At 45.4% G+C, this 26,621-nt stretch overlaps 1 protein-coding gene across 2 annotated transcripts in view; it reads right to left on the bottom strand.

The window, feature by feature from the left end:
• med16 (mediator complex subunit 16) overlaps positions 1–26,621 on the bottom strand; it is a 52,690-nt gene that overhangs the window by 11,093 nt on the left and 14,976 nt on the right. For both annotated transcript variants that reach the window (XM_062960321.1, XM_062960322.1), the window contains exons 9-11: positions 17,758–17,964; positions 9,492–9,702; positions 4,230–4,363 (exon numbers count right to left, since the gene is read on the bottom strand). In XM_062960321.1, coding sequence (XP_062816391.1) covers positions 4,230–4,363; positions 9,492–9,702; positions 17,758–17,964 — 552 coding nt within the window. The remainder of the gene's footprint in view (positions 1–4,229; positions 4,364–9,491; positions 9,703–17,757; positions 17,965–26,621) is intronic.

Below are 26,621 nucleotides of genomic sequence, written 5' to 3'. Positions count from 1 at the left end.
CTAGATAGCCTCTGGGTGCCCCTTTCGACTTCTATACTCTGCGGAACTCCCTGCTGCTTGATGTACTAAGTCATAGTTTTAAAAGGTATGGACTAGATAGCCTCTGGCTGCCCCTTTCGACTTCTATACTCTGCGGAACTCTCTGCTGCATAATGCACTAAGTCATAGTTTAAAAAGGTATGGACTAGATGGCCTCTGGGTGCCCCTTCCAACCCCATGTCCTTTCTGATAATAGTCTAGATGACCTTTAGGGACCCCTTCTTACTTCGATACCCCTCAGAACTCCTTGCCACATGATACACTAAATAGATATGGACTAGATGGCCTCTGGCTGCCCCTTTTGACTTCTATACTCTGTGGAACTCCCTGCCGCATGATACACTAAATAGATATGGACTAGATGGCCTCTGGGTGCCCTTACAACCCCATATCCTTCCTAATAGATTGTCTTTAGGGACCCCTTCCAACTTTGATACCCTGTGGAACTCCCTGCCGCATGACGCACGGAGAAGCTATGGATTAGATGACCTCTGGGTGCCCTTTCCAACTCGATGCCAGACTCAATGGCGTTCCAAATAGATAGTCTAGATGGCCTTTAGGGGTCCCTTCTGACTACTATATTCTGCGGAACTCTCTGCTGCATGATACACTAAGAAGCTATGGACTAGATGACCTCTAGGTGCCCCTTCCAACTGTACGCTAGACTAGGTGGCTTTTCTAACTAGATATTCTAGATGACCTTTAGGGGTCCATTCTCACTTTGATACTCTGCGGAACTCCCTGCTGCATGATGCACGAAGAAGCTGTGAACTAGATAGCCTCTGGGTGCCCCTTCTGACTTCTATACTCTGTGGAACTCCCTGACGCATGATGCCTGAAGAAGCTATGGACTAGGCGGCCTCCGGGTGCCCCTTCTGACTTCTATACTCTGCGGAACTCCCTGCCACATGATACACTAAATAGATATGGACTAGATGGCCTCTGGGTGCGCCTTTCGACTTCGATACTCTGCGGAACTCCCTGCCACATGATGCACTAAGTCATAGTTGAAGAAGGTATGGACTAGATGGCCTCTGGGTGCCCCTTTCATCTTCTACACTCTGCGGAACTCCCTGCTGCATGATGCCTCAAAATGTATGGACTAGATGGCCTATGGGTGCCCCTTCTGGCTTCTATACCCTTCGGAACTCCCTGCCGCATGATACACTAAGTAGATATGGACGAGATAGCCTCTGGGTGCCCCTTCCAACCCCATGTCCTTCCTAATAGATAGCTTAGATGACCTTTAAGGACCCCTTCTGACTTTGATACCCTTCGGAACTCCCTGCTGCATGATACACTAAGTAGATATGGACTAGATGGCCTCTGGGTGCCCCTTTCGACTTCTATACTCTGCGGAACTCCCTGCCACATGATACACTAAGTAGATATGGACTAGATGGCCTCTGGGTGCCCCTTTCGACTTCTATACTCTGCGGAACTCCCTGCTGCATGATACACTAAATAGATATGGACTAGATGGCCTCTGGGTGCCCCTTTCGACTTCTATACTCTGCGGAACTCCCTGCCACATGATACACTAAATAGATATGGACTAGATGGCCTCTGGGTGCCCCTTTCGACTTCTATACTCTGCGGAACTCCCTGCCACATGATACACTAAATAGATATGGACTAGATGGCCTCTGGGTGCCCCTTTCAACTTCTATACTCTGTGGAACTCCCTGCCACATGATACACTAAGTAGATATGGACTAGATGGCCTCTGGGTGCCCCTTTCGACTTCTATACTCTGCGGAACTCCCTGCCACATGATACACTAAGTAGATATGGACTAGATGGCCTCTGGGTGCCCCTTTCGACTTCTATACTCTGCAGAACTCCCTGCCACATGATACACTAAATAGATATGGACTAGATGGCCTCTGGGTGCCCCTTTCGACTTCTATACTCTGCGGAACTCCCTGCTGCATGATACACTAAGTAGATATGGACTAGATGGCCTCTGGGTGCCCCTTTCGACTACTATACTCTGCGGAACTCCCTGCCACATGATACACTAAGTAGATATGGACTAGATGGCCTCTGGGTGCCCCTTTCGACTACTATACTCTGCGGAACTCCCTGCTGCATGATACACTAAGTAGATATGGACTAGATGGCCTCTGGGTGCCCCTTTCAACTTCTATACTCTGTGGAACTCCCTGCCACATGATACACTAAGTAGATATGGACTAGATGGCCTCTGGGTGCCCCTTTCGACTTCTATACTCTGCGGAACTCCCTGCCACATGATACACTAAATAGATATGGACTAGATGGCCTCTGGGTGCCCCTTTCGACTTCTATACTCTGCGGAACTCCCTGCCACATGATACACTAAGTAGATATGGACTAGATGGCCTCTGGGTGCCCCTTTCGACTTCTATACTCTGCAGAACTCCCTGCCACATGATACACTAAATAGATATGGACTAGATGGCCTCTGGGTGCCCCTTTCGACTTCTATACTCTGCGGAACTCCCTGCTGCATGATACACTAAGTAGATATGGACTAGATGGCCTCTGGGTGCCCCTTTCGACTTCTAAACTCTGCGGAACTCCCTGCCACATGATACACTAAATAGATATGGACTAGATGGCCTCTGGGTGCCCCTTTCAACTTCTATACTCTGTGGAACTCCCTGCCGCATGATACACTAAGTAGATATGGACTAGATGGCCTCTGGGTGCCCCTTCTGACTTCTATACTCTGCGGAACTCCCTGCCACATGATACACTAAGTAGATATGGACTAGATGGCCTCTGGGTGCCCCTTTCGACTTCTATACTCTGCGGAACTCCCTGCCACATGATACACTAAATAGATATGGACTAGATGGCCTCTGGGTGCCCCTTTCGACTTCTATACTCTGCGGAACTCCCTGCCACATGATACACTAAGTAGATATGGACTAGATGGCCTCTGGGTGCCCCTTTCGACTTCTATACTCTGCGGAACTCCCTGCTGCATGATACACTAAGTAGATATGGACTAGATGGCCTCTGGGTGCCCCTTTCGACTTCTATACTCTGCGGAACTCCCTGCCGCATGATACACTAAATAGATATGGACTAGATGGCCTCTGGGTGCCCCTTTCGACTTCTATACTCTGCGGAACTCCCTGCCACATGATGCACTAAATAGATATGGACTAGATGGCCTCTGGGTGCCCCTTTCAACTTCTATACTCTGCGGAACTCCCTGCCACGTGATACACTAAATAGATATGGACTAGATGGCCTCTGGGTGCCCCTTTCAACTTCTATACTCTGCGGAACTCCCTGCCACGTGATACACTAAATAGATATGGACTAGATGGCCTCTGGGTGCCCCTTTCGACTTCTATACTCTGCGGAACTCCCTGCCGCATGATACACTAAATAGATAGCCTCTGGGTGCTCTTACAACTCCATGTCCTTCCAAATAAATAGTCTAGATGACCTTTAGGGACCCCTTCTGACTTTGATACCCTTCGGAACTCCCTGCCGCACGATGCACTAAGTAGATATGGACTAGATAGCCTCTGGGTGCCCCTCCTGACTTCTATACTCTGCGGAACTCCCTGCTGCATGATACACTAAGTAGATATGGACTAGATAGCCTCTGGGTGCCCCTCCTGACTTCTATACTCTGCGGAACTCCCTGCTGCATGATACACTAAGTAGATATGGACTAGATAGCCTCTGGGTGCCCCTCCTGACTTCTATACTCTGCGGAACTCCCTGCTGCATGATACACTAAGTAGATATGGACTAGATAGCCTCTGGGTGCCCCTTCTGACTTCTATACTCTGCGGAACTCCCTGCTGCATGATACACTAAGTAGATATGGACTAGATAGCCTCTGGGAGCCCCTTCTGACTTCTATACTCTGCGGAACTCCCTGCTGCATGATACACTAAGTAGATATGGACTAGATGACCTCTGGGTGCCCCTTCCAACCCCATGTCCTTATTGATAGATAGCCTAGATGACCTTTAAGGACCCCTTCTGACTTTGATACCCTTCGGAACTCCCTGCTGCATGATACACTAAGTAGATATGGACTAGATGTCCTTATTGATAGATAGCCTAGATGACCTTTAGGGACCCCTTCCGACTTCAATACCCTGCGGAACTCCCTGCCACAGGGACGACAGACATACCAACGCTGTCTGCACTGTGGAATTAATGCACTTCTGTCTCACCTGATTCGGGAGACTGGCGAGGAGGTAGAGGACGAAATCCCCGACCCACTGGATGAGCTGCTGGAGGGACTGCAGGGTGGTCATCTCGAGGACAAACTCCTCCGTCTTCAGGTTGATCATCACTTTGTCGATATCTGTCGGAGACGAAACATATAGATAAGTCTGGATGACCTTTAGGGGTCCCTTCTGACTTCGATACCCTGTGGAACTCCCTGCTGCAGGATAATCTACTAATACTACATCTATATATATAAAAGAGTGATGGCATCACGGCGACCCACAAAACAACAAAACTACAGGCCCCCCAACCTCGAAATTTGACAACACAACCCGTCATCCACGCCTCTAGGTTGATACAACAAAAAGAAAAGAAAAATAAAGTCCTAATTAGAGGGAGAGGAATAATTGCTTTTATCCAATTGCTGCCAGTTAGAAGGCTAAGCTCCTCCAACTTGGTCTCCTAGCAACCCAATAAAAAATAATAAAAAACACTAAAAATTAATACAATAAAATACTATAATAACAGAAAATAACTAAAAGTAATACAAGAAAATAATAAAATATAATAAATAAAAATATAACTTACAATAAAATTAATTAAAAAAATGGCAAATAACGTCAAATAAAAATTACACAACAATTTTTAACCAATACCACCACCACTTTGCCACAGCAACGCGTGGCCGGGCACAGCTAGTATAATATAAAATAATATAATAATAATAATAATAATAATAAAGAATGAAATAATAATATAATATAAAATAAGAATGTAAAATATAATTACAAAATAACACAAGAATATACTACCGTAGGACTAATCTATATATATAAAAATGTTCTGACCATTTCTGCCTTAAAGTATACAGCGAAACTAAACACCCAAAACCCACGAAACTTGGCCACAAAAGACGTGGTCATCCCCGCTGTGTTTAGACATCAAAAAACCAAGAAAAATAAAGTCCTAATTAGAGGGAGAGGAATAATTGTTTTTTTCCCCATTGCTGCCAGTTAGAAGGCTAAGCTCTGCCCACTTGGTCTCCTAGCAAGCCACTCAGCCATTTTAATCAGGCCTCTTCCACACTGCCTATAAAATACAGATTTTGTATTTTATGATTTGAACTGGATTATATGGCAGTGTAGACTCAAGGCCCTTCCACACAACTATATAACCCATTTATAATCTTATATTATCTGCTTTGAACTGGATTATCTTGAGTCCACACTGCCATATAATCCACTTCAGTGTGCATTTTATCCAGCTGTGTAGAAGGAGCCACATATAATCCACTTCTAAGCAGATAATATAAGATTATAAATATACAGTAGAGTCTCACTTATCCAACATAAACACCCCGGCAGAACGTTGGATAAGCGAATATGTTGGATAATAATAAGGGATTAAAGAAAAGCCTATTAAACATCAAATTAGGTTATGATTTTACAAATTAAGCACCAAACATCATGTTATACAACAAATTTTTAAAGAAAAAGTACTTCAATACGCAGTAATGCTATGTAGTAATTCCTGTATTTACGAATTTAGCACCAAAACATCACATTGTATTGAAAACACTGACTACGAAAAGGCCGACTGCGTTGGATAATCCAGAACATTGGATAAGCGAGTGTTGGATAAGTGAGACTCTACTGTAATAACAAGTAATAATAGTAATAGGGGGTCTCTAAAATCAATATATAATAATAACTAAACACAGCTGTCTATTCTAAACAATATCTGAAAAATAGGCACCATGATAAAGGTTCAAAACATAGAACACAATATATATATTAGAGCATCATATACATAATAATGTTAACAATAATACGAATAATAATACAACTGATGATCAAATTCTGTCAGCTGTCGTAACTTACAGAGTATAAAGATTTATAGACTGCAATCATCCAGATTTAATTGCTTCAGTTTGTAAACGGCTAATTGACTGCATTTACATCCTGAGGAGTCCTATAGAATTGCTCCAAGACTACGGAGACTTTGATTTGTTTTGACTCCAAGCCAGGTTTGAGCCAATTGATTTGTACACTGATATATTTAGTTTTACAGCATATTACATGCCATTGCGAAGAGACTGAATGTACACATACTGTGTCGCTAACAAACTTGAGTTGGAGTCTTGTTGATATATGTCTGATTGTTGTGACTGCGCCTTCGGGGATTATGGTTGATGGTGATGGAATTCGAAGAGGAAGAAAAAACCCTCGTGATGAGGGTTCACTGGAGGAGTTGCGCAGGAAGCGACTTAGAGAGCTATATGGGGGATCTTCTGAGGAAGATTCAGATGGGGAGATGGATGCTGAGGAACAGGTGGTGGCTGGGGAAGCGGGCACTGAATGGGCACAGCCACCGGAGATGTCTGGGGATTTGGGGTTTATGGATACTTCTGAACCTGGGGTTTCTGCAGGAGCTGATCCCAATTGGGATGCTTGGAGAAGGGAGGATGGTTCTTTAAGTGTTCATGGGGCTAAGTGTGGGCAGGATGATTGGGACTCCGACGAATTGCTAGGTACTCCAGATCCACGAGCTCTAGCTGTGTGGAGTTCAGACTCTGAGTAGATTTGGGACACCTGGTGTTTGGGTGTGAGTGTTTGGTCACCCAGGAGGAAGGGGAATAAAATGGGAATGTTTGGCCACTGCACTTTGCGTGGCGCCATTGGGATCTCTGCGTTTCCATGAAGACTGGACTTGGACTATGATTTGAATCTGCTGATATCATCTAGCTTGGCTCTCGCTGTGTCTTATCGTGGACCTGCTTTGGATGACTGCACCCTCTTCGGACTTTGGATTGAATTTGACCTGGCTTCTGTCTACTCCCTCTGACTGACGGCTACTCCCGGCTTCTGACTATTGGTTTGTCTTTCGGAATTTCTGCTGCCTCCTGCCCTGACCTTGGATTCTTCTGACGACGGCTATTCATCATCCCTTTGAGGCTCTCGGCTTATCTGCACCGTGGAAGCAGCGTTACTGCTTTTCTAGTTTGTTTATTTTCCAGCAATTAACTCTATTTGTTTTCCAAAGCTGAATTGAAGCGTTATTTAGTTTTTTATTGAATGCCAGCATGGGAAATTAGCGTGGCTCGTTTTTGAGTTGCTATTGTCCAATCTACTCTCGAAACACTGAAAAGTGAAGTGTTTCAAGGATATTTCCTGTGTTTTTGTTATTTTTTGGCTTATCTTCGGAATAAACTCTGTTTTGTATGTTAACTGGCGTCTGACTCTTGACACTGATATATGTTTCATACTGAAAACTGCTCTGTGTAACAATTAAATCTGGATGATTGCAGTCTATAAATCTTTATAATCTGTAAGTTATGACTGTGTGCCACTACAGCTGACAGAATTTGATCATCAGTTGTATTATTTGTACTAGCTGTGCCCAGCCATGTGTTGCTGTGGCGAAGTCTGGTGTTATGGGAAATAAAGTATTGAGGAATTGGTGGTAGTTAAGGTAAAGGTTTCCCCCTGACATTAAGTCCAGTCGTGTGTGTTTTTGAACTTTAGGGTTGGCAGAAGCTGGGGCTAACAGTGGGGGCTCTCTCCGCTCCCCCAATTCAAACCTGTGACGGTTCGGTCCAGAAGTTCAGCAGGTTAGTGCTTTAACACAGTGCGCTATCAGGGGTTGTGAATATACAATATTTTTGATTTTTTTTGTCTGTGTTAGCTGGCTCTGATTTTGTTTCCTTTGTGGAATTTCCAATTTCCCTGCGTTCAGAGTGTTGCTCTTTATTAACTGTCCTGGTTTTAGAGATTATATTGTTCTGTATTATTCTATCAGAGTAATTATTTCATATTAAAGTAGAAACTCACCTATCCAACAATCGCTTATCCAATGTTCTGGATTATCCAACGCAGTCTGCCTTTTAGTAATCAATGTTTTTGTAGTCACTGTTTTAAATTCATTGTGATATTTTGGTGGCAAATTTGTAAATGCAGTAATTACTACATAGCATTACTGCGCATGGAACTACTTTTTCTGTCAAATTTGTTGCATAACATGATGTTTTGGTGCTTAATTTGTATAATCATTACCTAACTTGATGTTTAATCGGCTTTTCCTGAATCCCTTCTTATTATCCAACATATTCACTTATCCAACATTCTGCTGGCCTGTTTATGTTGGATAAGTGAGACTCTACTGTGTATTTATATTACATCTATATATATAAAAGAGTGATGGCATCAGGGCAGCGGACAAAACAACAAAACTACAGGCCCCCCAACCTTGAAATTTGACAACACAACCCATCATCCACGCCTCTAGGTTGATACAACAAAAAGAAAAGAAAAATAAAGTCCTAATTAGAGAAAGAGGAATGATTGCTTTTATCCAATTGCTGCCAGTTAGAAGGCTAAGCTCCTCCAACTTGGTCTCCTAGCAACCCAATAAAAAATAATAAAAAACACTAAAAATTAATACACTACAATACTATAATAACAGAAAATAACTAAAAATAATACAATAAAATAATAAAATATAATAAATAAAAATATAACTTACAATAAAATTAATAAAAAATTGCAAATAAAAATTACACAACAATTTTTAACCAATACCACCACCACTTTGCCACAGCAACGCGTGGCCGGGCACAGCTAGTATTATATATATTATATTTATATTTATATTATCTGCTTAGAACTGGATTATATGAGGCCCTTTCTACACAGCTGGATAAAATGCACACTGAAGTGGATTATATGGCAGTGTGGAGTCCAGATAATCCAGTTCAAAGCAGATAATCTAGGATTATAAATGGGTTATATAGCTGTGTGGAAGGGCCTTGAGTCTACACTGCCATATAATCCAGTTAAAATCTGATAATCTGTGGAAGAGGCCTAAGTGAGGCCTAACTCTGCCTGTGCCCTGGGCTGAGTGGGTTGCTAGGAAACCTAGTGGGCGGAGCTTAGCCTTCTAACTGGCAGCAATTGGATAAAAGCAATTATTCCTTTCTCTCTCTAATTAGGACTTTATTTTTCTTTTCTTTTTGTTGTATCAACCTAGAGGCGTGGATGACGGGTTGTGTTGTCAAATTTCGAGGTCGGGGGGCCTGTAGTTTTGTTGTTTTGTCGGTCGCCGGGATTCCATCACTCTTTGATATATATAGAAGATTATTGTTAACATTATTATGTATATGATGTTCTAATGTGCATATTGTGTACTATGTTTTGAACCTTTTATCGTGGTGCCTATTTTGCAGATATTGGTCTCTAAGATCAAGTCAAGGGTTGCGGCGGACGTACCGACGTCGGTGATTTTGGCGCAGATCTCGGTCAGCCGGTCCCCGGGGCTCTTGTCCGGGGTGTTGAGGACGGGCGGGCGGAGGAGCGACTTGAGGGTGCAGCTGATGGCGATGAGGAAGAGCTTGGCGTGGTAGTCGCACACCCGGGCCACCGTCCCCGAGGAGAGCTTGCACAGCGAGGCCTTCATGGCGATGATGCGCGTGGACAAGACCTGGCCAAGAGTGGAGGGTGAGCCCTGGCTCCCGAATACGCCATTCCCCAAAAGTATCCAGGAGCCAGGGCTCACCCTCCACTCTGCTTTGCATGCACTTAATGGAAATTCCCGAGCTCCGAAATGAGCCTTTAGGGATTGCAAAGCTCTATTTGGTGGGTGCAAAGCAGAGTGGAGGGTCAGTCCTGGCTCCTGGATACTCCATTCCCAAAAAGGGAGCATGCACTTACGCTTAAAACCATGAGAAATAGAAATTCTGGGTTTGGAAATGAAGCCTTAAGGGATTGCAAAGCTCTATTTAGTGAATGCATAGCAGAGTGGAGGGTGAGCCCTGGCTCCCGAATACGCCATTCCCAAAAGTATCCAGGAGCCTGGGCTCACCCTCCACTCTGCTTTGCATGCACTTACACTTAATGGAAATTCCCGAGCTCCGAAATGAGCCTTTAGGGATTGCAAAGCTCTATTTGGTGCACGCAAAGCAGAGTGGAGGGTGAGCCCTGGCTCCCGAATACGCCATTCCCCAAAAGTATCCAGGAGCCAGGGCTCACCCTCCACTCTGCTTTGCATGCACTTATGCTTATTGGAAACTCCGAGCTTCGAAATGAGTCTATAGGGATTGCAAAGCTTTATTTGGTGCATGCAAAGCAGAGTAGAGGGTGAGTCCTGGCTCCTGGATACTCCATTACCAACAAGGAGCTTGCACTTATGCTTAAAACCATGCAAAATGGAAATTATAAGCTTTGAAATGAGCCTTTAAGGACTGCAAAGCTCTATTTGATGAATGCAAAGCAGAGTGGAGGGTGAGCCCTGGCTCCCGAATACTCCATTCCCCAAACGTATCCAGGAGCCAGGTCTGACCCTCCACTCTGCTTTGCATGCACTTATGCTTAATGGAAACTCAGAGCTCCGAAATGAGTCTATAGGGATTGCAAAGCTCTATTTGGTGGGTGCAAAGCAGAGTGGAGGGTGAGTCCTGGCTCCTGGATACTCCATTACCAACAAGGAGCTTGCACTTATGCTTAAAACCATGCAAAATGGAAATTCTAAGCTTTGAAATGAGCCTTTAAGGACTGCAAAGCTCTATTTGGTGCACGCAAAGCAGAGTGGAGGGCGAGCCCTGGCTCCCGAATACTCCATTCCCAAAAGTATCCAGGAGCCAGGTCTGACCCTCCACTCTGCTTTGCATGCACTTATGCTTAATGGAAATTCCTGAGCTCCGAAATGAGGCCTTTAGGGATTGCAAAGATCTATTGGTGCACTCAAAGCAGATTGGAGGGTGAGCCCTGGCTCCAGGATACTCCAATCGCAACAAAGGGAACATGCACTTAATGGAAACTCTGAGCTTCGAAATGGTGCATGCAAAGCAGAGTGGAGGATGAGACCTGGCTCCTCGATACTCCATTCCCAAAAAAGGAGCATGCACTTATGCTTAAAACCATACAAAATGGAAATTCTAAGCTTTGAAATGAGGCCTTTAGGGATTGCAAAGCTCTATTTGGTGGGTGCAAAGCAGAGTGGAGGGTGAGCCCTGGCTCCTGGATACTCCATTCTTCAAAAGAGAGCATGCACTTACGCTTAAAACCATGCAAAATGGAAATTCTGGGTTTGGATATGAAGCCTTAAGGGATTGCAAAGCTCTATTTAGTGAATGCAAAGCAGAGTGGAGGGCGAGCCCTGGCTCCCAAATACTCCATTCCCAAAAGTATCCAGGAGCCAGGTCTGACCCTCCACTCTGCTTTGCACGCACTTATGCTCCTGAGCTCCGAAATGAGTCTATAGGGATTGCAAAGCTTTATTTGGTGCACGCAAAGCAGAGTGGAGGGTGAGCCCTGGCTCCTGGATACTCCACTTCCAAAAAGAGAGCATGCACTTATGCTTAATGGAAACTCCGAGCTCCGAAATGAGCCTTTAGGGATTGCAAAGCTCTATTTGGTGGGTGCAAAGCAGAGTGGAGGGTCAGCCCTGGCTCCTGGATACTCCATTCCCAACAAGGAGCTTGCACTTATGCTTAAAACCATGCAAAATGGAAAGTCTGAGCTTTGAAATGAGCCTTTAAGGACTGCAAAGCTCTATTTGATGAATGCAAAGCAGAGTGGAGGGTGAGCCCTGGCTCCCGAATACTCCATTCCCCAAACGTATCCAGGAGCCAGGTCTGACCCTCCACTCTGCTTTGCATGCACTTATGCTTAATGGAAACTCAGAGCTCCGAAATGAGTCTATAGGGATTGCAAAGCTCTATTTGGTGGGTGCAAAGCAGAGTGGAGGGTGAGTCCTGGCTCCTGGATACTCCATTACCAACAAGGAGCTTGCACTTATGCTTAAAACCATGCAAAATGGAAATTCTAAGCTTTGAAATGAGCCTTTAAGGACTGCAAAGCTCTATTTGGTGCACGCAAAGCAGAGTGGAGGGCGAGCCCTGGCTCCCGAATACTCCATTCCCAAAAGTATCCAGGAGCCAGGTCTGACCCTCCACTCTGCTTTGCATGCACTTATGCTTAATGGAAATTCCTGAGCTCCGAAATGAGGCCTTTAGGGATTGCAAAGATCTATTGGTGCACTCAAAGCAGATTGGAGGGTGAGCCCTGGCTCCAGGATACTCCAATCGCAACAAAGGGAACATGCACTTAATGGAAACTCTGAGCTTCGAAATGGTGCATGCAAAGCAGAGTGGAGGATGAGACCTGGCTCCTCGATACTCCATTCCCAAAAAAGGAGCATGCACTTATGCTTAAAACCATACAAAATGGAAATTCTAAGCTTTGAAATGAGGCCTTTAGGGATTGCAAAGCTCTATTTGGTGGGTGCAAAGCAGAGTGGAGGGTGAGCCCTGGCTCCTGGATACTCCATTCTTCAAAAGAGAGCATGCACTTACGCTTAAAACCATGCAAAATGGAAATTCTGGGTTTGGATATGAAGCCTTAAGGGATTGCAAAGCTCTATTTAGTGAATGCAAAGCAGAGTGGAGGGCGAGCCCTGGCTCCCAAATACTCCATTCCCAAAAGTATCCAGGAGCCAGGTCTGACCCTCCACTCTGCTTTGCACGCACTTATGCTCCTGAGCTCCGAAATGAGTCTATAGGGATTGCAAAGCTTTATTTGGTGCACGCAAAGCAGAGTGGAGGGTGAGCCCTGGCTCCTGGATACTCCACTTCCAAAAAGAGAGCATGCACTTATGCTTAATGGAAACTCCGAGCTCCGAAATGAGCCTTTAGGGATTGCAAAGCTCTATTTGGTGGGTGCAAAGCAGAGTGGAGGGTCAGCCCTGGCTCCTGGATACTCCATTCCCAACAAGGAGCTTGCACTTATGCTTAAAACCATGCAAAATGGAAAGTCTGAGCTTTGAAATGAGCCTTTAAGGACTGCAAAGCTCTATTTGATGAATGCAAAGCAGAGTGGAGGGTGAGCCCTGGCTCCCGAATACGCCATTCCCAAAAGTATCCAGGAGCCAGGTCTGACCCTCCACTCTGCTTTGCATGCACTTATGCTCAATGGAAATTCCCGAGCTCCGAAATGAGTCTTTAGGGATTGCAAAGCTCTATTTGGTGCACGCAAAGCAGAGTGGGGGGTGAGCCCTGGCTCCTGGATGCTCCATTCCCAAAAAAGGAGTATGCACTTATGCTTAAAACCATGCAAAATGGAAAGTCTGAGCTCCGAAATGAGCCTTTAGAGATTGCAAAGCTCTATTTGGTGCACGCAAAGCAGAGTGGAGGGTGAGCCCTGGCTCCCAAATACTCCATTCCCAAAAGTATCCAGGAGCCAGGTCTGACCCTCCACTCTGCTTTGCATGCACTTATGCTTAATGGAAACTCAGAGCTCCGAAATGAGTCTATAGCGATTGCAAAGCTTTATTTGGTGCATGCAAAGCAGAGTGGAGGGTGAGCCCTGGCTCCTGGATACTCCATTCCCAACAAGGAGCTTGCACTTATGCTTAAAACCATGCAAAATGGAAATTCTAAGCTTTGAAATGAGCCTTTAAGGACTGCAAAGCTCTATTTGATGAATGCAAAGCAGAGTGGAGGGTGAGCCCTGGCTCCCGAATACTCCATTCCCAAAAGTATCCAGGAGCCAGGTCTGACCCTCCACTCTGCTTTGCATGCACTTATGCTCAATGGAAATTCCCGAGCTCCGAAATGAGTCTTTAGGGATTGCAAAGCTCTATTTGGTGCACGCAAAGCAGAGTGGAGGGTGAGCCCTGACTCCTGGATACTCCACTTCCAAAAAGAGAGGATGCACTTATGCTTAAAACCATGTGAAATTGAAACATTGGTCATCGAAATGAGTCTTTAGGGATTGCAAAGCTCTATCTGGTGCACTCAAAGCAGAGTGGAGGGTGAGCCCTGGCTCCTGGATACTCCATTCCCCAAAAGAGAGCATGCACTTATACTTAAAACCATGCAAAATGGAAACTCTGGGTTTGGATATGAAGCCTTAAGGGATTGCAAAACTCTATTTGTTGCATGCAAAGCAGAATGGAGGGTGAGCCCTGGCTCCTGGATACTCCATTCCCAACAAGGAGCTTGCACTTATGCTTAAAACCATGCAAAATGGAAAGTCTGAGCTTTGAAATGAGCCTTTAAGGACTGCAAAGCTCTATTTGATGAATGCAAAGCAGAGTGGAGGGTGAGCCCTGGCTCCCAAATACTCCATTCCCCAAAAAGTATCCAGGAGCCAGGTCTGACCCTCCACTCTGCTTTGCATGCACTTAATGGAAATTCCCGAGCTCCGAAATGAGCCTTTAGGGATTGCAAAGCTCTATTTGGTGCATGCAAAGCAGAGTAGAGGGTGAGTCCTGGCTCCTGGATACTCCATTCCCCAAAAGAGAGCATGCACTTACGCTTAAAACCATGCAAAATGGAAATTCTGGGTTTGGATATGAAGCCTTAAGGGATTGCAAAGCTCTATTTAGTGAATGCAAAGCAGAGTGGAGGGTGAGCCCTGGCTCCTGGATACTCCATTCCCAACAAGGAGCTTGCACTTATGCTTAAAACCATGCAAAATGGAAATTCTAAGCTTTGAAATGAGCCTTTAAGGACTGCAAAGCTCTATTTGATAAATGCAAAGCAGAGTGGAGGGTGAGCCCTGGCTCCCAAATACTCCATTCCCAAAAGTATCCAGGAGCCAGGTCTGACCCTCCACTCTGCTTTGCATGCACTTATGCTTAATGGAAATTCCCGAGCTTCGAAATGAGCCTTTAGGGATTGCAAAGCTCTATTTGGTGCATGCAAAGCAGAGTGGAGGGTGAGCCCTGACTCCTGGATACTCCACTTCCAAAAAGAGAGGATGCACTTATGCTTAAAACCATGTGAAATTGAAACATTGGTCATCGAAATGAGTCTTTAGGGATTGCAAAGCTCTATTTGGTGCACTCAAAGCAGAGTGGAGGGTGAGCCCTGGCTCCTGGATACTCCATTCCCAACAAGGAGCTTGCACTTATACTTAAAACCATGCAAAATGGAAACTCCAGGCTTCGAAATGAGGGCTTTAGGGATTGCAAAGCTCTATTTGGTGCATGCAAAGCAGAGTGGAGGGTGAGCCCTGGCTCCTGGATAGTCCATTCCCAAAAAAGGAGTATGCACTTATGCTTAAAACCATGCAAAATGGAAAGTCTGAGCTCCGAAATGAGCCTTTAGAGATTGCAAAGCTCTATTTGGTGCACGCAAAGCAGAGTGGAGGGTGAGCCCTGGCTCCCGAATACTCCATTCCCAAAAGTATCCAGGAGCCAGGTCTGACCCTCCACTCTGCTTTGCATGCACTTATGCTTAATGGAAACTCAGAGCTCCGAAATGAGTCTATAGCGATTGCAAAGCTTTATTTGGTGCATGCAAAGCAGAGTAGAGGGTGAGTCCTGGCTCCCAAATACTCCATTCCCAAGAAGGAGCTTGCACTTACGCTTAAAACCAAGCAAAATGGAAATTCTAAGCTTTGAAATGAGCCTTTAAGGACTGCAAAGCTCTATTTGATAAATGCAAAGCAGAGTGGAGGGTGAGCCCTGGCTCCTGGATAGTCCATTCCCCAAAAGAGAGCATGCACTTACATTTAAAACCATGTGAAATTGAAACTTTGGGTTTGGATATGAAGCCTTAAGGGATTGCAAAGCTCTATTTAGTGAATGCAAAGCAGAGTGGAGGGAGGGTGAGTCCTGGCTCCTGGATACTCCATTCCCAAAAGAGAGCATGCACTTATGCTTAAAACCATGCAAAATGGAAACACTGGTCATCGAAATGAGGACTTTAGAGATTGCAAAGCTCTATTTGGTGCATGCAAAGCAGAGTGGAGGGTGAGCCCTGGCTCCCGAATACTCCATTCCCAAAAGTATCCAGGAGCCAGGTCTGACCCTCCACTCTGCTTTGCATGCACTTATGCTTAATGGAAATTCCCGAGCTTCGAAATGAGTCTTTAGGGATTGCAAAGCTCTATTTGGTGCACGCAAAGCAGAGTGGAGGGTCAGTCCTGGCTCCTGGATACTCCATTCCCAACAAGGAGCTTGCACTTATGCTTAAAACCATGCAAAATGGAAATTCTAAGCTTTGAAATGAGCCTTTAAGGACTGCAAAGCACTATTTGATGAATGCAAAGCAGAGTGGAGGATGAGACCTGGCTCCTGGATACTCCATTCCCAAAAAAGGAGCATGCACTTACGCTTAAAAGCATGCAAAATTGAATCTCCAGGCTTCAAAAAGAGGTCTTAAGGGATTGCAAAGCTCTGTTTGGTGCATGGAAAGCAGAGTGGAGGATGAGCCCTGGCTCCCGAATACGCCATTCCCCAAAAGTATCCAGGAGCCTGGGCTCACCCTCCACTCTGCTTTGCATGCACTTACACTTAATGGAAATTCCCGAGCTCCGAAATGAGTCTTTAGGGATTGCAAAGCTCTATTTGGTGCACGCAAAGCAGAGTGGAGGGTGAGCCCAGGCTCCTGGATAGTCCATTCCCAAAAAAGGAGCATGCACTTATGCTTAAAACCGTACAAAATGGAAATTCTAAGCTTTGAAATGAGCCTTTAAGGACTGCAAAGCTCTATTTGGTGCATGCAAAGCAGAGTGGAGGGTGAGCCTTGGCTCCCGAATACTCCATTCCCCAAAAGAGAGCATGCACTTACGCTGAAAACCATGTGAAATTGAAACTTTGGGTTTGGATATGAAGCCTTGGATTGCAAAGCTCTATTTAGTGAATGCAAAGCAGAGTGGAGGGTGAGCCCTGGCTCCCAAATACTCCATTCCCAAAAAAGGAGCATGCACTTATGCTTAAAATCATGTGAAATAGAAACATTGGTCATCGAAATGAGGCCTTTAGGGATTGCAAAGCTCTATTTGGTGCACGCAAAGCAGAGTGGAGGGTGAGCCCTGGCTCCTGGATACTCCAATCCCAACAAAGGGAACATGCACTTAATGGAAACTCCGAGCTTCGAAATGGTGCATGCAAAGCAGAGTGGAGGATGAGACCTGGCTCCTGGATACTCCATTCCCAAAAAAGGAGCATGCACTTACGCTTAAAACCATGAAAAATAGAAATTCTGGGTTTGGAAATGAAGCCTTAAGGGATTGCAAAACTCTGTTTAGTGAATGCATAGCAGAGTGGAGGGTGAGCCCTGGCTTTCGAATACTTCATTCCCCAAAAGTATCCTGGAGCCAGGTCTGACCCTCCACTCTGCTTTGCATGCGTTTATGCTTAATGGAAATTCCCGAGCTCCGAAATGAGCCTTTAGGGATTGCAAAGCTCTATTTGGTGCATGCAAAGCAGAGTGGAGGGTGAGCCCTGGCTCCCGAATACTCCATTCCCAAAAAAGGAGCATGCACTTACACTTAAAAGCATGCAAAATTGAATCTCCAGGCTTGAAAAAGAGGTCTTATAGGATTGCAAAGCTCTATTTGGTGCATGCAAAGCAGAGTGGAGGGTGAGCCCTGGCTCCTGGATACTCCACTTCCAAAAAGAGAGCATGCACTTATGCTTAAAACCACGTGAAATTGAAATGTTGGTCATCGAAATGAGGCCTCTAGGGATTGCAAAGCTCTATTTGGTGGGTGCAAAGCAGAGTGGAGGGTGAGCCCTGGCCCTCACCTGCTGCAGGGCGGCGTTCTGGCGCATGTACTCCTCGTGGAGCTTCTCCACCAGGTTCTGGACCATCCCGGGCTGGACGTGGAGGAGGATGTCCCACCAGTCGTATCCGGTCACCATGCAATACTCCAGGAGGAAGAGGAGGTGGCGGAGGGTGATGTTCATGTCCAGGATGTGGCCCATGGAGGGGGAGATGCGGAGCATGCTCAGCTGGAAGGAGAAAGACAGGTCGGGTGGGCACCTAGAGGACATCTAGTCCAGCATAGAGGGGTTATGGACACCTAGAAGGTACCTAGACCAGCTTAGAGTTGGGATGGACACCCAGAAGGTATCTAGACCAGCTTAGAGTTGGTATGGACATCTTGAAGACATCTAGACCAGCGTAGAGTTGGTATGGACACCTAAAAGGGATCTAGTCCAGCATAGAGTTGGGATGGACACCCAGAAGGTATCTAGACCAGCGTAGAGTTGGTATGGACATCTTGAAGACATCTAGACCAGCGTAGAGTTGGTATGGACACCTAAAAGGTATCTAGTCCAGCATAGAGTTGGGATGGACACCCAGAAGGTATCTAGACCAGCGTAGAGTTGGTATGGACATCTTGAAGACATCTAGACCAGCGTAGAGTTGGTATGGACACCTAAAAGGTATCTAGTCCAGCATAGAGTTGGGATGGACACCCAGAAGGTATCTAGACCAGCGTAGAGTTGGTATGGACATCTTGAAGACATCTAGACCAGCGTAGAGTTGGTATGGACACCTAAAAGGTATCTAGTCCAGCATAGAGTTGGGATGGACATCTTGAAGACATCTAGACCAGCGTAGAGTTGGTATGGACATCTTGAAGACATCTAGACCAGCGTAGAGTTGGTATGGACACCTAAAAGGTATCTAGTCCAGCATAGAGTTGGGATGGACACCCAGAAGGTATCTAGACCAGCGTAGAGTTGGTATGGACATCTTGAAGACATCTAGACCAGCGTAGAGTTGGTATGGACACCTAAAAGGTATCTAGTCCAGCATAGAGTTGGGATGGACACCCAGAAGGTATCTAGACCAGCGTAGAGTTGGTATGGACATCTTGAAGACATCTAGACCAGCGTAGAGTTGGTATGGACACCTAAAAGGTATCTAGTCCAGCATAGAGTTGGGATGGACACCCAGAAGGTATCTAGACCAGCGTAGAGTTGGTATGGACATCTTGAAGACATCTAGACCAGCGTAGAGTTGGTATGGACACCTAAAAGGTATCTAGTCCAGCTTAGAGTTGGTATGGACATCTTGAAGACATCTAGACCAGCATAGAGTTGGGATGGACACCCAGAAAATATCTAGTCCAGCCTAGAGTTGGTATGGACACCCAGAAGATATCTAGACCAGCGTAGAGTTGGTATGGACATCTTGAAGACATCTAGACCAGCGTAGAGTTGGTATGGACACCTAAAAGGTATCTAGTCCAGCATAGAGTTGGGATGGACACCCAGAAAATATCTAGACCAGCTTAGAGTTGGTATAGACATCTTGAAGACATCTAGACCAGCGTAGAGTTGGTATGGACACCTAAAAGGTATCTAGTCCAGCATAGAGTTGGATGGACCCCCAGAAGGTATCTAGACCAGCTTAGAGTTGGTATAGACATCTTGAAGACATCTAGTCCAGCGTAGAGTTGGTATGGACACCCAGAAGGTATCTACACCAGCTTAGAGTTGGTATGGACATCTTGAAGACATCTAGTCCAGCCTAGAGTTGGGATGGACATCTCAAAGACATCTAGACCAGCATAGAGTTGGGATGGACACCCAGAACATATCTAGTCCAGCCTAGAGTTGGATGGACACCCAGAAGGTATCTAGACCAGCTTAGAGTTGGTATAGACATCTTGAAGACATCTAGTCCAGCATAGAGGTGTTATGGACACCTTGAGAACATCTAGACCAGCTTAGAGTTGGTATGGACACCCAGAAGGTATCTACACCAGCTTAGAGTTGGTATGGACACCTTGAAGACATCTAGTCCAGCATAGAGGTGTTATGGACACCTTGAGAACATCTAGACCAGCTTAGAGTTGGTATGGACACCCAGAAGGTATCTACACCAGCTTAGAGTTGGTATGGACATCTTGAAGACATCTAGACGAGCGTAGAGTTGGGATGGACATTTTGAACATATCTAGACGAGCGTAGAGTTGGTAAGGACATCTTGAAGACATCTAGATCAGCTTCGAGGTGGTATGGACACCTAGAAGGTATCTAGACCAGCTTAGAGTTGGTATGGACATCTTGAAGACATCTAGACCAGCATAGATTTGGGATGCACACCCAGAAGGTATCTAGACCAGCTTAGAGTTGGTATAGACATCTTGAAACCATCTAGACCAGCGTAGAATTGGTATGGGCACCCAGAAGGTATCTAGACCAGCGTAGAGTTGGTATGGACATCTTGAAGACATCTAGACCAGCGTAGAGTTAGTATAGACACCCAGAAGGTATCTAGACCAGCTTTGAGTTGGTATGGACATCTTGAAGACATCTAGACCAGCGTAGAGTTGGTATGGACACCCAGAAGGTATCTAGTCCAGCCTAGAGTTGGGATGGACATCTCAAAGACATCTAGACCAGCATAGAGTTGGAATGGACACCCAGAAAATATCTAGTCCAGCCTAGAGTTGGTATGGACACCCACAAGGTATTTAGACGAGCTTTGAGTTGGTATGGACACCCAGAAGGTATCTAGACCAGCTTCGAGTTGGTATGGACATCTTGAAGACATCTAGACCAGCTTCGAGTTGGTATGGACATCTTGAAGACATCTAGACCAGTATATAGTTGGTATGGGCACCCAGAAGGTATCTAGACCAGCTTTGAGTTGGTATGGACACCTTGAGGACATCTAGTCCAGCATAGAGGTGTTATGGACACCTAGAAGACATCTAGTCAAGCATAGAGGTGTTATGGACACCTAGAAGACATCTAGTCCAGCATAGAGGTGTTATGGACACCTAGAAGACATCTAGTCCAGCATAGAGGTGTTATGGACACCTAGAAGACATCTAGTCCAGCATAGAGGTGTTATGGACATCTAGAAGACATCTAGTCCAGCATAGAGGTGTTATGGACACCTAGAAGACATCCAGTCCAGCATAGAGGTGTTATGGACACCTAGAAGACATCCAGTCCAGCATAGAGGTGTTATGGACACCTAGAAGACATCTAGTCCAGCATAGAGGTGTTATGGACACCTTGAGGACATCTAGTCAAGAATAGAGGTGTTATGGACACCTAGACGACATCTAGTCCAGCATAGAGGTGTTATGGACACCTAGAAGACATCTAGTCCAGCATAGAGGTGTTATGGACACCTTGAGGACATCTAGTCAAGCATAGAGGTGTTATGGACACCTAGAAGACATCTAGTCCAGCATAGAGGTGTTATGGACACCTAGAAGACATCTAGTCCAGCATAGAGGTGTTATGGACACCTTGAGGACATCTAGTCCAGCATAGAGGTGTTATGGACACCTTGAGGACATCTAGTCCAGCATAGAGGTGTTATGGACACCTTGAGGACATCTAGTCCAGCATAGAGGTGTTATGGACACCTTGAGGACATCTAGTCAAGCATAGAGGTGTTATGGACATCTAGAAGACATCTAGTCCAGCATAGAGGTGTTATGGACACCTTGAGGACATCTAGTCCAGCATAGAGGTGTTATGGACACCTTGAGGACATCTAGTCCAGCATAGAGGTGTTATGGACACCTTGAGGACATCTAGTCCAGCATAGAGGTGTTATGGACACCTTGAGGACATCTAGTCCAGCATAGAGGTGTTATGGACACCTTGAGGACATCTAGTCCAGCATAGAGGTGTTATGGACATCTAGAAGACATCTAGTCCAGCATAGAGGTGTTATGGACACCTTGAGGACATCTAGTCCAGCATAGAGGTGTTGTGGACACCTTGAGGACATCTAGTCAAGCATAGAGGTGTTATGGACATCTAGAAGACATCTAGTCCAGCATAGAGGTGTTATGGACATCTAGAAGACATCTAGTCCAGTATAGAGGTGTTATGGACACCTTGAGGACATCTAGTCCAGCATAGAGGTGTTGTGGACACCTTGAGGACATCTAGTCAAGCATAGAGGTGTTATGGACACCTAGAAGACATCTCGTCCAGCATAGAGGTGTTATGGACACCTTGAGGACATCTAGTCAAGCATAGAGGTGTTATGGACACCTAGAAGACATCTAGTCCAGCATAGAGGTGTTATGGACACCTAGAAGACATCTAGTCCAGCATAGAGGTGTTATGGACACCTTGAGGACATCTAGTCAAGCATAGAGGTGTTATGGACACCTAGAAGACATCTAGTCCAGCATAGAGGTGTTATGGACACCTTGAGGACATCTAGTCCAGCATAGAGGTGTTATGGACACCTTGAGGACATCTAGTCCAGCATAGAGGTGTTATGGACACCTTGAGGACATCTAGTCCAGCATAGAGGTGTTATGGACACCTTGAGGACATCTAGTCCAGCATAGAGGTGTTATGGACACCTTGAGGACATCTAGTCCAGCATAGAGGTGTTATGGACACCTTGAGGACATCTAGTCAAGCATAGAGGTGTTATGGACATCTAGAAGACATCTAGTCCAGCATAGAGGTGTTATGGACACCTTGAGGACATCTAGTCAAGCATAGAGGTGTTATGGACATCTAGAAGACATCTATTCCAGCATAGAGGTGTTATGGACACCTTGAGGACATCTAGTCCAGCATAGAGGTGTTATGGACACCTTGAGGACATCTAGTCCAGCATAGAGGTGTTATGGACACCTTGAGGACATCTAGTCCAGCATAGAGGTGTTATGGACACCTTGAGGACATCTAGTCCAGCATAGAGGTGTTATGGACACCTTGAGGACATCTAGTCCAGCATAGAGGTGTTGTGGACATCTAGAAGACATCTAGTCCAGCATAGAGGTGTTATGGACACCTTGAGGACATCTAGTCCAGCATAGAGGTGTTGTGGACATCTAGAAGACATCTAGTCCAGCATAGAGGTGTTATGGACATCTAGAAGACATCTAGTCCAGTATAGAGGTGTTATGGACACCTTGAGGACATCTAGTCCAGCATAGAGGTGTTATGGACACCTTGGGGACATCTAGTCCAGCATAGAGGTGTTATGGACATCTAGAAGACATCTAGTCCAGCATAGAGGTGTTATGGACACCTTGAGGACATCTAGTCCAGCATAGAGGTGTTGTGGACACCTTGAGGACATCTAGTCAAGCATAGAGGTGTTATGGACATCTAGAAGACATCTAGTCCAGCATAGAGGTGTTATGGACATCTAGAAGACATCTAGTCCAGCATAGAGGTGTTATGGACACCTTGAGGACATCTAGTCCAGCATAGAGGTGTTATGGACACCTTGAGGACATCTAGTCCAGCATAGAGGTGTTATGGACACCTTGAGGACATCTAGTCAAGCATAGAGGTGTTATGGACATCTAGAAGACATCTAGTCCAGCATAGAGGTGTTATGGACATCTAGAAGACATCTAGTCCAGCATAGAGGTGTTATGGACACCTAGAAGACATCTAGTCCAGCATAGAGGTGTTATGGACATCTAGAAGACATCTAGTCCAGCATAGAGGTGTTATGGACACCTAGAAGACATCTAGTGCAGCATAGAGGTGTTATGGACACCTAGAAGACATCTAGTCCAGCATAGAGGTGTTATGGACACCTAGAAGACATCTAGACCAGCATAGAGGTGTTATGGACACCTAGAAGACATCTAGTCCAGCATAGAGGTGTTATGGACATCTAGAAGACATCTAGTCCAGCATAGAGGTGTTATGGACACCTTGAGGACATCTAGTCAAGCATAGAGGTGTTACGGACACCTAGAAGACATCTAGTCCAGCATAGAGGTGTTATGGACACCTAGAAGACATCTAGTCAAGCATAGAGGTGTTATGGACACCTTGAGGACATCTAGTCAAGCATAGAGGTGTTATGGACACCTAGAAGACATCTAGTCCAGCATAGAGGTGTTATGGACACCTAGAAGACATCTAGTCCAGCATAGAGGTATTATGGACACCTTGAGGACATCTAGTCCAGCATAGAGGTGTTATGGACACCTAGAAGACATCTAGTCCAGCATAGAGGTGTTATGGACACCTTGAGGACATCTAGTCCAGCATAGAGGTGTTATGGACACCTAGAAGACATCTAGTCCAGCATAGAGGTGTTATGGACACCTTGAGGACATCTAGTCCAGCATAGAGGTGTTATGGACACCTTGAGGACATCTAGTCAAGCATAGAGGTGTTATGGACACCTTGAGGACATCTAGTCAAGCATAGAGGTGTTATGGACACCTAGAAGACATCTAGTCCAGCATAGAGGTGTTATGTACATCTAGAAGACATCTAGTCCAGCATAGAGGTATTATGGACACCTAGAAGACATCTAGTCCAGCATAGAGGTGTTATGGACACCTTGAGGACATCTAGTCCAGCATAGAGGTGTTATGGACACCTAGAAGACATCTAGTCCAGCATAGAGGTGTTATGGACACCTTGAGGACATCTAGTCCAGCATAGAGGTGTTATGGACACCTAGAAGACATCTAGTCCAGCATAGAGGTGTTATGGACACCTTGAGGACATCTAGTCAAGCATAGAGGTGTTATGAACACCTAGAAGACATCTAGTCCAGCATAGAGGTGTTATGGACATCTAGAAGACATCTAGTCCAGCATAGAGGTGTTATGGACACTTTGAGGACATCTAGTCAAGCATAGAGGTTTTATGGACACCTAGAAGACATCTAGTCCAGCATAGAGGTATTATGGACACCTTGAGGACATCTAGTCCAGCATAGAGGTGTTATGGACACCTTGAGGACATCTAGTAAAGAATAGAGGTGTTATGGACACCTAGAAGACATCTAGTCCAGCATAGATGTATTATGGACACCTTGAGGACATCTAGTCCAGCATAGAGGTGTTATGGACACCTTGAGGACATCTAGTCCAGCATAGAGGTGTTATGGACACCTTGAGGACATCTAGTCAAGCATAGAGGTGTTATGGACACCTTGAGGACATCTAGTCAAGCATAGAGGTGTTATGGACACCTAGAAGACATCTAGTCCAGCATAGAGGTGTTATGGACACCTAGAAGACATCTAGTCCAGCATAGAGGTGTTATGGACATCTAGAAGACATCTAGTCCAGCATAGAGGTATTATGGACACCTTGAGGACATCTAGTCCAGCATAGAGGTGTTATGGACACCTAGAAGACATCTAGTCTAGCATAGAGGTGTTATGGACACCTTGAGGACATCTAGTCCAGCATAGAGGTGTTATGGACACCTAGAAGACATCTAGTCCAGCATAGAGGTGTTATGGACACCTTGAGGACATCTAGTCAAGCATAGAGGTGTTATGGTCACCTAGAAGACATCTAGTCCAGCATAGAGGTGTTATGGACACCTTGAGGACATCTAGTCCAGCATAGAGGTGTTATGGACACCTAGAAGACATCTAGTCCAGCATAGAGGTGTTATGGACACTTTGAGGACATCTAGTCAAGCATAGAGGTGTTATGGACACCTAGAAGTCATCTAGTCCAGCATAGAGGTATTATGGACACCTTGAGGACATCTAGTCAAGCATAGAGGTGTTATGGACACCTAGAAGACATCTAGTCCAGCATAGAGGTGTTATGGACACCTAGAAGACATCTAGTCCAGCATAGAGGTGTTATGGACACTTTGAGGACATCTAGTCCAGCATAGAGGTGTTATGGACACCTTGAGGACATCTAGTCAAGCATAGAGGTGTTATGGACACCTTGAGGACATCTAGTCCAGCATAGAGGTGTTATGGACACCTAGAAGACATCTAGTCCAGCATAGAGGTGTTATGGACACCTAGAAGACATCTAGTCCAGCATAGAGGTGTTATGGACATCTAGAAGACATCTAGTCCAGCATAGAGGTGTTATGGACACCTTGAGGACATCTAGTCCAGCATAGAGGTGTTATGGACACCTAGAAGACATCTAGTCCAGCATAGAGGTGTTATGGACACCTAGAAGACATCTAGTCCAGCATAGAGGTGTTATGGACACCTTGAGGACATCTAGTCCAGCATAGAGGTGTTATGGTCACCTAGAAGACATCTAGTCCAGCATAGAGGTGTTATGGACATCTAGAAGACATCTAGTCCAGCATAGAGGTGTTATGGACACCTTGAGGACATCTAGTCCAGCATAGAGGTGTTATGGACATCTAGAAGACATCTAGTCCAGCATAGAGGTGTTATGGACACCTTGAGGACATCTAGTCCAGCATAGAGGTGTTATGGTCACCTAGAGGACATCTAGTGCAGCATAGAGGTGTTATGGACACCTTGAGGACATCTAGTCCAGCATAGAGGTGTTATGGTCACCTAGAAGACATCTAGTCCAGCATAGAGGTGTTATGGACATCTAGAAGACATCTAGTCCAGCATAGAGGTGTTATGGACACCTAGAAGACATCTAGTCCAGCATAGAGGTGTTATGGACATCTAGAAGACATCTAGTCCAGCATAGAGGTGTTATGGACACCTAGAAGACATCTAGTGCAGCATAGAGGTGTTATGGACACCTAGAAGACATCTAGTCCAGCATAGAGGTGTTATGGACACCTTGAGGACATCTAGTCCAGCATAGAGGTGTTATGGTCACCTAGAGGACATCTAGTCCAGCATAGAGGTGTTATGGACACCTTGAGGACATCTAGTCCAGCATAGAGGTGTTATGGTCACCTAGAAGACATCTAGTCCAGCATAGAGG

This window comes from Anolis carolinensis, unplaced genomic scaffold (genome assembly GCF_035594765.1).
Source record: "Anolis carolinensis isolate JA03-04 unplaced genomic scaffold, rAnoCar3.1.pri scaffold_7, whole genome shotgun sequence".
In the NCBI taxonomy this organism is placed as follows: Eukaryota; Metazoa; Chordata; class Lepidosauria; order Squamata; family Dactyloidae; genus Anolis; species Anolis carolinensis.
Note: the sequence above shows the minus strand (reverse complement) of the source record. Positions and strands in the feature narration are given on the sequence as shown.